Source organism: Dermochelys coriacea, chromosome 24 (genome assembly GCF_009764565.3).
Source record: "Dermochelys coriacea isolate rDerCor1 chromosome 24, rDerCor1.pri.v4, whole genome shotgun sequence".
NCBI classification, from domain to species: domain Eukaryota; kingdom Metazoa; phylum Chordata; order Testudines; family Dermochelyidae; genus Dermochelys; species Dermochelys coriacea.
Window position 1 is genome coordinate 6,764,163 of NC_050091.1, and position 13,203 is coordinate 6,777,365.

The following is a 13,203-nucleotide window of genomic DNA, read 5'->3' on the forward strand; positions in this document are numbered from 1 at the left end:
TATCGTTGCAAAGTTAGGGCTTCTCTTCTGCAGAATGTGATGAGGATGCTGTTCTTGTTTTTCAGCCCCAATCCCTTGTTGATGAATTGTTGTTATATAAGCGTTCAGAAGACCAGATAGAACTGAAAGAGAAGCAGCTTTCCACCATGAGGGTGGATGTATGCAGCACTGAAACACTTAAATGCTTAAAAGGTACAAGTTATGTATTCTGTCAGTCATATTATCAAAGGAAACAAAAATGTATCAGTAGTTTTAGTAATTCATGGGCTCTTTTACATCACAGGTTAGATTTCTGCCTTATTCTCTAATGAATTTCAGATTGTAGAATGCTAAATGATGTCAAAGCACAATTAACACATTTTCAGAGGTATCAGCTCCTTTTATTTAAAAAATGCAGTACTGCAGTATTCTACTTTAGTGATCCAGTACATTACAGCAATACTGATACCCCAAATTTTTTAGCTGTCACTGTAGTATTTCATAAGTCACAGGACAGAAATTTATCTGATTTCAGTCATGAGCACATCAACTGCCTCCTAATGTACATAGTCTCCCAATATCTTGTTTTCGTGTGTAAGTAGATCTTGTAATCCTTCTACAGTTGTTTTTAATTAAAAATGTAGTTCTCCCAATGCACGTATTGAATGTTTTTATTTTTCAAATAACTTAAAAATACACATCGTGCCCTTAACAGTCTGAAGTACAGAACTTAAGAGCACTTGTCCTCAAGATGTAGTAACAACTTAAACTGTGAGATTGAACCTGGGAGCTTGAGCACCAAAAGCACATCTCTACTGCTTGAGCTAAAGGAGTAACTGAAGATACCCAAAGTAGGCTGCCATACTTTGTAGTCTGGCTAGGAGAAGGGGATGGAACACTTCATCAGTTTAGTACATAACCTGTGTGGAGATAAGAGCCATGGACTAGATTTACAAAGATATTTATTTAAGTGTCCAAAGTTGCAAATAGGCACCTAGTGAGATTTTCAAAAATGCCCATCTGACGCTTTAGACACCTAATACCTTTGTAAATCTGTCCCTATATGTACAACAGCTGCTGGCAAGTACAAAGTACAAACTGTAGATGACCAGGATTTGTTTGTTACAGGGCTATCCTCAGAACAGAGTATGTGTTTCAGAATGCATGGATTTCTTAGTGTTCAGTAGTCCATAACTTAACATTACAGATTTAATAATTAGCTGCTTAGTTCTTCAATAAAGCTGTAATAATTTAAGATTTAGGAAGCTATGTAAACTTGATTGGAAATAATGTTACAAGGAAGTAAACAAATTTAGTTTCATTGCCCAAATGAATAGGAAATTTCATTGTAAAATTGAATTGCTTTAAAAGTAGCTGGTATCCAGTTACTGCAGCCTTTCAAAATTGTCATAAAAATGTAGCAGCCCATAAACATAGTCCTACCAATGTAATGGTGAAAGAAAACTGAATGTTTTCTTGCCCCTCTAAACAGATCAAAACTACTGACCCTAGATGATTGGAAGAGTAGAATTTCAAAAGGCTAATTCTAGTGGCCCCACATGCATGTAGAATGTGGGGGGGTTTTGTTTTTTTTTAAATCCACGTGAGATGTTATTACTAATCACTGGCTTGAAAACCAAAGAATACAGACTGCTAGTTGCCTTGCCTTTACATGACTTCATTACCAATTATTACACTAGTTATCTGCTAAAAACTATGAAGTGCATGTACCAACTTACTGAATATTTGTGTGTGTGTGAGTGAAGAGCTCTGTTTATTCCAGGGGAGGTAATGTGATTTGTCTTTAATATTATCTCTTTCAGACAAAACAGGAGGAAAAAAGTTCTCCAAAGAATTTGAAGAAGCGAGTTCAAAGTTAGAAGAATTTGTAAATGGTTTAGACAAGCAGGTGAAAAATGGCCCCTCACTAATTGAAGTGCTTGAGAATGCTGGTATCTTTTATGAAGCACAATATAAGGAAGTCAAGGTGGTAGCAAATGTAAGTGCAAAGTTTTCCCCAATAGCAAATATCTTATTGGTACAGCATTACTAATAAGAGGACATAATGCAGAATACAAACTGATATGGTTGTGGATTATAGAAATCTACTAAATCATCAAGCCATTTTAATGTTGTAATTCAGCTAATATTTGGGGATTTGTATTAATGAAGATAAACTCTGATTATTTAGTCCAGATTTCCAAAATGTCTGAGTCATGCAGATAATCGAGGTTTATCTGCATTTGTTAAACTCTTTACTAGAAAAATGAGTGATAAAATCTCAGTGTACTAATGAATGAAGTAGAAATTGTGTGAGATTATAACACAAATGGTTTAAAAGGAGAGCAGAGATGATGGTCAACTAATGAGATAATTAGATGCTGTTAAGGTTGATAGGAGCTCATAATTTGACCTACCATTTTTCTCATATGTTTTGCAAATTCTCGGCATGGGAAAAAAGAAAAGATTCATTTGTTATGCTGAGTGTAAAGTTAACTTCAAGAAGCTGAACACCTTTGTTGGTAATCTAGATCTGAGAGTGACCTTTGGGTACTGAAGTTTTTCCTCATTTCTTGAAGCATTGTATCAAACATGATAGTTTATGGCATTACAAAAGCATTAACTAAATGGAAAAAGTAGTCACATTAATATCCCTTCTGAGGTTTTTGCTCTACAAGCCATACTGAAAAGCGAAATACTTACTGCAGAGGCAGAGATGATCGGGGAGTTGAATATGCTGCTATTAATACTATAGAAATGGTTCAAAGGTTTGTTATTTTTCCTTTATAAAGGACACTAAGCTAAATATCCTTTTTTTGTGTGTTAGGCTTATAAAACATTTGCCAATAGAGTGAGCAATCTAAAGAAAAAATTGGATCAATTGAAAGCAACTCTTCCTGATCCAGAAGAGTCTCCTGTCCCTTCTCCAAGTATGGATGCCCCATCTCCAACTGGCTCTGAGTCCCCTTTCCAGGGAATGGGGGAAGAGGACGACATCCAGTCTCCAGCAGTGGAAAGTGAGAAGTCTGTATCTCCGGAACCTGTGGCAGATAATCGGGATGTGGAGGACATGGAACTGTCTGATGTGGAAGATGACACTTCTAAAATTATTGGTACGTTCTGTGGAAGTAGCAGTAAAATGGGCTAATAGTTTTATACTATCCACAAAACTTTTTAGGCAAAACAGTTTTTCCAGACCTCATTTAGAATCAAGAAGATGTTGAGAAACTTTCCTTGTTCTGGGAATACTGCAGCTCCAGTACTATGCCAGTCCTCCAGCAAAAAACAGGGAAGTCAGACCCAGATATTCCTAACTTAAAAAACAAGCATAAAAAACCCTCTCTTCATGAGGCTGTCCTTACACACCCTAACAGTTCAGTAAAGGGCGTGAACAATTGCTTTCCCTCTGAGCCTTTACATTAATTTGTTTTAAACCTGGAATGCATTGAGAAGCCTGCAACTCTTAGGCCAAAAGAATTCTGTGAGGCAGATTGAACATTCCATGTTTTTTCTCTATATTTGAATTAGTGGAGGAGAGGAAGGAGAAACAGGTTGTTCCTTCTTCAGCACCTGCAAAGACTGAAAGTGTCCCAAAAGCAACACCCTCCACAGTAGTTGTTGCTACACCAGCGGTAACAACTCCTGCTCAGACTCCACCAACTCCCAAGACAGTGAGCACAGTGCCTGTCCCTCCATCACCAGCACTTGGTCTGCCAAACCTTGCCAACGTTGACCTAGCAAAGATCAGCTCCATTCTTAGCAGCTTAACTTCTGTAATGAAGAATACAGGTGGGTGTCTAAATTGTAGGTTGTGACTGAGTGGTGCTGTTCAGCAGAGACAGAATTCTGCATTGTACAAGCAATAACTTTCTTGGTCAGATCTTTTTTTGCTCCTTTAACATTTCAGAACTAAAACATTGAATTGTAATTCAGTCTGTACTTCAGGAGAGCTGTGACACATTGGTACTAAACACACTCTCAAAATCAGTTGTAAAGGTGCTTCCTTTTAAATGATTTAAGGCGATCTGTAGTGTAGCGTTTCAAAGTAGGACATGGTGCTACCCAAGTCTATGCACCATAGTGATCTTAGTGTGTCTGTGCTAGGGTTCCTACTGTTGTTAACACTGCAGTAGTGAAGGCGGCCATGCTAGTTGTAGACAAGGTTTCCACAGCTGCTGACATTTTTAACAGTGTCATGTTAAATGCTGGTTGCCTCAGGGGGGGGTCTTGTCTACACTTGCACCTTACTGCAACTCTACGGGTATTAGTAATAGTTGAAATTTTTAGCCAGAAAACCCTACCTTAACAAAGCAGTATGTATGAGCAGTGTATTTATTGTCTGTTTTCATTGCTCTTGGAAAGTAGCATTTTGTGTTTCTGAGCAGCAAATGTTTTCACCTCAGGGGTCAGTCCTGCATCAAGACCTTCCCCAGGAACCCCAACAAGCCCCACGACTCTTACTAGTGGCCTGAAGACTCCTATTGTGGGGACTCCATCTGGTCCTCCAAATCCGTTAGCAAATATTCTTTCCAAAGTTGAAATAACTCCTGAAAGCATTTTGTCAGTTCTCTCCAAAACCCAGACCCAGACTGCACCAACATTGCAAGGTAAGTATTTAAAATTCACTTCTTTTGCACAGTATAAATAGTTAGCATCTATATTTGGATGGCAGCATCAATACTAAAGCATCCTGCTGTGTGCTCCTGAAACAAGAGTTTATCCGTGAGGAAATTAGCTTGTAGTATGCAACACTTTTTCCAAATTTAAGTTACGTTTTGCAAGGTAGTATATTTGGTATGGGCAAGTCAATTTTGCAACAGATTCGGGGAGTGTTTTCCTGTGTGTTTAATCTTTTAAAAACCTTTTTAAAATCTGATGGTGTTGGATACCATCCTGGAACATTTTATATTTGCATTTTTAGTTGTAACTTTTATGACTAAATCTTGTTGTTGTTGCACAGTAAGTAAATAGTGTTAATATGTTTAATTGCTGGACTTCACCCTGGCTTTCCAGTTAGCCAAGTAATTATATTGCATGTGTTTACTAAAATCTTATGTTGCATGGAAAAAATGTAGCAGAGCAGGGGACCCACAAGTGAGTGCCATTTAGATTCTTTTCCTAGCTCTGGGATGGGGTTTGTTAGAGCAGAGGACTCTAGGATTCTGGGAGAGGGGGTTCTCTCTGTTACTTGCTCGTATGATCTTGGTTAAGACACATGGAAGTGATGTTCTGCTTAACTAGCTGCAACATGGACATAATACCAATGTGGTTTAGATGTGTGTTATAATTTATATTGGTAAAACAATTTGAGATCAAAAGCACTATGGGAATGCAAAGTAATTAGTATTTAATAATATGTAGAGATGGCAGTGTAACCATTTTGTTGGCTCAGATGTCGGTTTCAAAAATTTAAGTTTGTAGCTTCTCTGCCTACAAAATCGATCATGATGATGGCTTAGCACGAGTTTTCTGTTGAAATGGTTGTAGGTTACTCTGCCTCTTAAAATATCTAATTAAAATGGTTTTTTTGTTTGTTTTTTTCTCCAGGTTTGTCATCCTTACTTCAAAGCGTTGCTGGAAATACAGCTCAATCAAGTGAAACGGCATCTCAGAGCACTTCAGCATCACCAGCCAATACAACTGTTTCTTGCGTGAAAGGGAGGAATGTTCCTTCCAATACTCAGTCTTTTATGTCCAAAAATATTGGTTATTCTCCAAATTCTTCTACTGCTGAGGTTTCTTCAACTTCGGTTAACAAGGCTCCTGTTGGACATAGCCCAGGGCTTTCAAGTTCTAGTTTTAAACCACCAACAAACTCCCTTGGATTTGCCAGTACCCATCCTACCAGTCCTTCCCTTTTACCAACAGAAACCCCATTGAGTCAGTCCTCTGAGATTTCAAAAACAAAGCTGGAGTCAGAACCCACCTCTCCAAGCCTGGAAATGAAGATACACAATTTTTTAAAGGGAAACCCTGGTTTCAGTGGTCTAAACTTGAATATTCCAATTTTAAGCAGTTTAGGGTCCAACATCACATCAGAAAGCCATTCATCTGACTTTCAGCGTGGTCCTACTAGCACTTCTATGGACAATGTGGATGGAACGCCAGTCCGTGATGAACGAAGTGGAACGCCAACCCAAGATGAGATGATGGATAAACCAACATCAAGCAATGTTGACACTATGTCTTTATTATCAAAGATTATAAGCCCTGGATCTTCTACTCCCAGTAGCACAAGGTCCCCTCCTCAGAGCAGAGATGACGGATATCCCCAAGAACTGTCTAATTCTGTGCCTGCCTATAGGCCTTTCGGTCTTGGCAGGGATTCTCCAGCCAGCATGTACAAGCAATCGTCTGATATGGAAATACCTTCTTCTTTAATGGATTCCCCTCAGGAGAAGTTTTACCCAGACACATCTTTTCAAGAAGATGAAGATTATCGTGACTTTGAATATTCTGGGCCACCACCATCTGCCATCATGAACCTGGAGAAGAAGCCTTCAAAATCCATTTTGAAAGCTAGTAAGCTTTCCGACACTGCAGAATACCAGCCAGTTCTCTCTAGTTACAGTCAAAGAGCACAAGAGTTTAGTGTGAAGTCGTCTTTTCCTCAGTCTATGAGGTCTATTCTTGATCAGAATGAGAGCTGTGATCCGCTGTCATCGTCTTCTGGAATGTATGGAAGTTACAGCCTACGAGCGAATGACTCTGGATCCGATGGTTCCCCTTCACCCAGTAAGAACGATGTGTTTTTCACACCAGACTCCAATCATAATAATTTATCAAAATCTGTGATACATTCTGGCCTGTCACAGAAACAGTATCCAGACTCTCCCCATTCACTTCCTCACAGATCAATCTTTTCTCCTCAAAACACTCTTTCAAATCCTGCTGGTAGACCACCCACATCCAGTGTGGAGAAATCTTTAGGTTCTTCCATTTCTGCCACTTCAACAATTGAGTTTAAGAACATGCTTAAAAATGCATCTCGCAAGCCTTCTGAGGAAAAGCATTTTAGCCAGGTTCCTAAAGGTAGCTCACATGAAGGGGTTAGCCTATCTAGTCTCAGCCAAGCTGGAACTTCGACAGGAGAGCAGCAGCAGCAGCAAGAGGAACACTATCGTATAGAAACTAGGGTGTCATCGTCTTGTTTAGACTTGCCTGATAGCACTGAAGAAAAAGGAGCCCCCATAGAAACTCTGGGTTACCATAATGCATCCAATAGGGGAATGTCAGGAGAACCAATTCAGACAGTAGAATCTATAAGAGTTCTTGGGAAAGGAAATAGAGGACACGGGCGAGAGGCAACTAGAGTAGGCTGGTTTGAGCTAAGTAATACAGGTAGTGCTTTTGATAATGGGCCCTCAAGTGCTACTGAGCTGCCCACCATGGGTACTGGCAGTGGAATTGCCAGCTTTCAAACACAGTACAAAGAACACGTGCCACAATTTCAGGAGAGTGTAAACAATTTCAGAACAAATAATTTCAGCACTGCCTTTGAGCGTCACATACCACCTCCTCCCATAGAGCATGGAACTCCTTTTCAGAGGGAACAAGTTGGTGCACCTGCTGGGCCCCCATCTGCTCCACCCAAGGATCATGGAAGCCTGTTTCCTAGGGATCACTCAGTTCCTCCACACATGTCATCAGTGGATCACACTAATCCTTTTTCAAAAGAAAAATCCTCTCCACTCTCATTGCCTCATGCTGCCCCTCCTCCACCTTCTGTGGAACATAGCGGGGTTCCATTTCCTACTCCTCCCCCTCCACCTCACTCTGTGGAACATGGTGGCGTTCCATTCCCTACCCCGCCGCCACCTTCTGGGGAACACAGTGGCATTCCATTTCCTGCCCCTCCCCTGACCGTGGAACATGGTGGTGTTACTTTTTCCAAGGATCATGGTACTATTCATCAAGGAACTATAAAAGAGCATTTTAATGTGCATTCAGGACCAAGGGACCATGTGGCCCCACCTCAGCGAGACCACAGTGGTCCACCCCTTGGTCGGGTTCGAGAAAACATAGGCCTAACTTCCCTTTCGAGAGATCAGCTTGGGCCATCCCATAGCGTTCCTCCCATTGGCCCATCTCATAGAGACAATGTAAACCGGAGTGGAATGATGATTAGGAACCCACGACCAGACTTTAGGCCTAGGGAACCTTTCATAAACAGAGAACCATTTCAGAGCTTAAAAAGGCCTCGGCCACCTTTTGGAAGGGGCCCTCCATTCTTTGCACCAAAACGCCCGTTCTTTCCTCCCAGGTACTGAAACAGACATGCATCTCTGTAAGTGAAGGTATTTTGGATATTCTAGAGAGCAGTGGAAGTAGTGCTTTCACTTCTGTTTTTCCTTAAAGAGCCCCATAACATTTTTCTAAATTAAATATGTTCTGGTACTTTTTTTGGTTGTTTATTTTTTTAAGCCACCCAGTTGGCATAAATCTAGCAAAATGTTTTAACAAAAAATAACAATTTTCCGAAGAGTATTGCCGTTGAAATAAAACTTGTAGTCGTAAAAAATGATTGAATGTGCGATGTTGGGATGTTATTTTTAGCTGATTACCAAATTGTTTTGCTTCATGAGTCCTCCGAACCCATGTCAAAAAAATAGAGATGGGGGAAGGAACTCTGTTGCTACTATTGATTAAGGAAGATAAAGGGTCCAAGCTTTCAAAGCCTTCCCTGTGGCGATAGAAATATTAAACCTTCCTTGTGCCTTTTGTTAGGTTAATCAGTCACTTTTTTCACTGATATCTGCTCAGTCGGTCCCTTGCTATGAAGCCTTGGAACATCTTGCTGCTTGCTGTTTTCCATATTGCTGATAGGAATAGGGAAAGGGTAGGCAACTAACATGGTCAGTTTTTCAGCCCTTCTATTTGCTTTTTCTTCCTTTCTCAAAATGCAAAAGGAAAAAACCTCTGCTTTTCACAGTTGACAGCTTTGCCACTGAGGGTCTTGAATTTTTCTCCCAAGTTGGGTTTCAGAAAACAGTCTCTAAAGTATGTGCACTTCCTGTCTCCAACTTGGCTTCCTTCCTCAACATGCTAAGAGGGTTTTATTTTGCTGAATATAAATCAAGTAATGCATTTGAAATAAGTGGATGCAGGGAGGTAGCTAGTGGTAAACTCAAATCTGCTTACACACACATTTAATGTATACAGTGTATATTTGAAACGCGCCTGCATTCGCATGTACAAGCTGCATCGTATTTTTTCTTTCTTGTCTTATATCACAGAGCTAGGCCAGGTCTAGTAAACAATATTTACTTTTTTGCTGGGAGCATCATTGACTTACATGTATTCTTCACTTTGTGTAATCACACCTTTCCGTGTGCTTTGTTTGAAGCACATAGTTCTATGTAAGATGAGAGAGAAACTGCATGCAGCAATGTGAAAACAGTACCTAAACTCTCTTCTCACATGTTTTCATAAACTCACTTCTGCTGCCCTGTGCATAGAGGACTTTGTGTGGAGTTGGAATTACTTTATTTGATTTTTTTTTTTAAGTGAGTAGAATACAACATACTAGTGTTTGATAAAGGTATGGGAAAATATCTATAAAAATAACTACAAAATGAGAAAATGGCAGAGCATTTGTTTGTGCTTGGGCTGTGTGTTTAATATATATAATATGTATAATTATATTTGCATACGCAAGTAAGTGAATTGGAAGGTTGTATGGGTGTATTTTATTGAATTGCCCTGGGTTTACAGAAGGAATGATGTTATAGTGCCAGTGCATAAAAACCTTCTCTGTTTTCTAATCTTAGAACAAAAACGTGCGTTCCACTTCACTTTGCAGTCATCAGCAGACGTCGCTGCTGCTGGTCTGTAGGGAGGCTGTATTTAGGCAGCATCATGGAATGGTGCACCTTGTTGTGTGGACTGTTTCAGTTAAACAGAATTCCTGAAAAAGTAACTGCATGTGTAATTCATGCAAACATTGAGTGTTTTAAACTTTTGGGTTAAATTTAAACAGTATTTATTCCTTTTCTGTTCCTTCTGAGTTCTGTTCTCTTTGGACACCACAGCTCCTTTCAGTGAACCTCCAATATGATTATTGAATGGATAACACACCAAAGTACTACTGTGAGGGTAGCTCGTGTAAGTTAAGCAAAATGTTCAGAAGGTAAAAACAAAACAGTAAAGATATAAAGCAAGAAAACTACGTAATAAGATGTGAGAATTCGCTTATCCTGCGATATGAAGTAAGATGATATAACTCAGTTCCCTATACACCAGCACTCAGAATGTCTGATCATATTTCTTATTAGTGAGAATAAACGTGCTCACCTACAAAACAACCCAAGATGGAAGAATGCTTAGCTCAGCATTCATTTCATTGTATGCCCAAAGTCTAGCCATACAGCTCTTAAATTTTAGGACTTGTAGGACATGGATATATTTTAATATCTAATGTTAATGTCCAGCATGAAAACTGAAAAAATTCCACAGCTTTTGATGTATGTTGGAAATGACGCATAGCTTAGCCCAACTTCTTTGCTCTATTGGAACATTTTTAAATGAAGCTTTCAGTAACCTAAACTACACAATCCCATTGCTTTAATATCTATCGTGGCTTGAAGGGACAGTTTCAGAGAAGTCATAGCTTAAGGATACTTCGTTGGAGGAAACCCGGGGGTGAAAAAACGCAGGAGGTTCTGATGTAAGAATGGAACCAATATTGACTAGAAAAAAAAATCCCCTCTAGAATAAAAGAATGTGAATTGTTTCTGCTGCTCTTGCTTAAAGTGGTGAAGTAAGGAATTATTAAAATCAGATGGTGACACCATCTAAGAACTGCTCTCCATGCCATCTGACATGCCTGGCGAGTGGCTTCCTTGCTCTTTGGAGGTGGCTTTTTGGGTAACTTGAAAAGTAAAATGACTGATTAAAAAAAAAAAAGACACAAACTTATTGAAAAAAAAAAACTATTTTAATGATGAAAGCTCGATGTTTTTTGTTTGAGGTTTTTCATTTTATTCTGTGCTTGTTACTTTAAACAAACTGTCTACAGTAACTGAAGACGTGTACATATGTAGAAACCACACAACTTATTTCTGGACATGAAGGCGTTTTTTCCTGTCTGTGATTTAAACTCCCCACCGTTCTTGAACTTTTGTATTTCACCTTATAAGAAAAAGAAATAAACATGTATTTTTTAAATAAAGCATGAAACAGTGTGTCTCATGAAGGACATAACTTCATAAAGAAGAAAATCAAATTGCAGACAGCCTTCAGTGTGCACTCCAGCTGTTCTAGAAACAGAGAGGACAACCCAAACATTACACTGGTACAGCTTAACAGCAGTCAGTAGAATTAACTTTTACTAGAGGTTATAAACACTTAAAATGTATCCCTGTTCTAGACTTCTGCTAGTGTAGTACAGCTATTCTTGTCACCAGACTTATGAATATGCACCATTTAGATTTCTACGGTCCCCTCAGATACACAGTATGCATACCTGCCTCTTTGGAAAAATTCCACATATGCTATGGTGTGCGTTGTATATCAGAGAGGCCGGTCTACAGCTGTGGCTGACTTTGTGATCTAAATACATTTAGAGACTCTTTACCTGTAAAACATTGTTCAGGTGTGAGAAACCTGTTCAGATAATGTGAATAATGGTAATTTTTAAAAAAAAAAACGTGCAGAATAAATGATCATATCCTGAAATTAATTATTCAAAAATAAGCTGCAGTGCTGTTGTTTCAAAACTGCTGTAAATATTGGCTGCTTTTTTTGTGTGCCTGTTAAGATTAATTGGATATGTTGGATTTATATTCTCAAGTGTTCCGTGTGGAGAAAGCAACATGCATTAGAGGGAGTGACAATAAAACTGCAGATCATTTTGAAATGTGTATTAATACATTTAATAAAATAACTAGTTCTAATGTTTTGATATTCTTTTTTAACTGGAATCTCTATTTAAGTGTATAGGGGGTGTAAGATTGCCTGATCCGTGAAAATGACCACAGTATTGGGCTGAAGAGAGAACATCAGTTTTTTGCAGTATAGAACAACAGCCAGGCTTTATTTCATCTTTGCTGAATTACAAGTTTAGGGTTAGTGTGGCCTAACCCTTTTTTTTTTTAAACTCTTTTAAAAAAAAAAAAAAAAAAAAACCCACAAACATACACAAGGAAGAATCTGCCAGAATCTGCCTGCAGCTCAGGCTCCGTGACCATTTTGAAGACTGAAAGAAATTTAAAACTGTTCTTGGAAGATGGTTCTGTTTCTTTTAATTTTACATAGAGGCGGTGTTTGGAGGCAAATCTGAAATTACTGTTAACTTGCAGAGCAAAATACAGAAAATGGAATATTCTACCAATACTTGTGGGCTGAGACAACACTTCCCCCTGCCCCCATTTATTTTTGTATTGCATATTAATAAAGTGTACTTTACTTGGTGTGGTTTCCTTTCAAAAGAGTAAGATCTTTGCACCAGTTTACTGGCTTCTGGCCTCTTGTACATACTCTTCTGTTCTGTCATGTAATTTTGAAGGGTGATGATGTTGATTTTCAGGGTTGTCTTCGCTTCCTGTCCTTTTTTGTTGGCTGGGGGATGGGAATAGCTGGCTGCACAGCCTTGAGAGAAGCTGGTCTCCCTGATTACTGCTAGAACCTCACTTTCAGTCTATATCTGCATAGCACAAGATTCAATTATGTGAAGCAATTTGAAGAGTATATAATTTTTAATAACTTGAGAGGTGCACAGTCATTAATTTTTAACAAATTGCTTTAGCTGGCCTAACCTAGATTATCAAAATGGAAAGAATTTTAAACTGAATTTACTTTTTGCCATTTATGCTGATTGGCTACCTTTTGCATTTCACTTAATATGGACAATAAGAAGAGCCTGCTAAATTCTGCATTCTGATACAATAGTAGAATGTAGTAGTAATTTGGCTTTTGGGTGCTTCAAAGTCATACATAAACAATTTATTTGAAATTGTTTCTAGAATAGGAAACCTATTTTATTTTCCAAGCTACAATTTTTTGTATCTAAACTTATGTCCACATGTCATTTTGTAAAGATCATTTAGATAGTAGAATAACTATTCAGGGAAGGTTATCAAATGTCTCAAGAGCAAGGCGCTATTAAACGTGGAACTCATGGGCCTCTAGGAATCGATACAAAAATAAGCCAAGAGGCCCCTTCTAATCCAGTGTCTGTGAATCTAATGAATACTCACCCCCAATTTTGGAAACATGCTGGTTATT

At 38.8% G+C, this 13,203-nt stretch overlaps 1 protein-coding gene across 2 annotated transcripts in view; it reads left to right on the forward strand.

Annotated features, from left to right (window-relative positions):
* The window catches only part of RPRD2 (regulation of nuclear pre-mRNA domain containing 2), a 50,069-nt gene extending 39,170 nt beyond the window's left edge, over nt 1-10,899 (forward strand). For both annotated transcript variants that reach the window (XM_038382445.2, XM_038382446.2), the window contains 6 exons: nt 66-192; nt 1,803-1,978; nt 2,807-3,092; nt 3,508-3,768; nt 4,383-4,586; nt 5,527-10,899. In XM_038382445.2, coding sequence (XP_038238373.1) covers nt 66-192; nt 1,803-1,978; nt 2,807-3,092; nt 3,508-3,768; nt 4,383-4,586; nt 5,527-8,249 — 3,777 coding nt within the window. In that variant the 3' untranslated portion in view covers nt 8,250-10,899. The remainder of the gene's footprint in view (nt 1-65; nt 193-1,802; nt 1,979-2,806; nt 3,093-3,507; nt 3,769-4,382; nt 4,587-5,526) is intronic.
* The last annotated feature ends 2,304 nt before the right edge of the window (nt 10,900-13,203 follow it).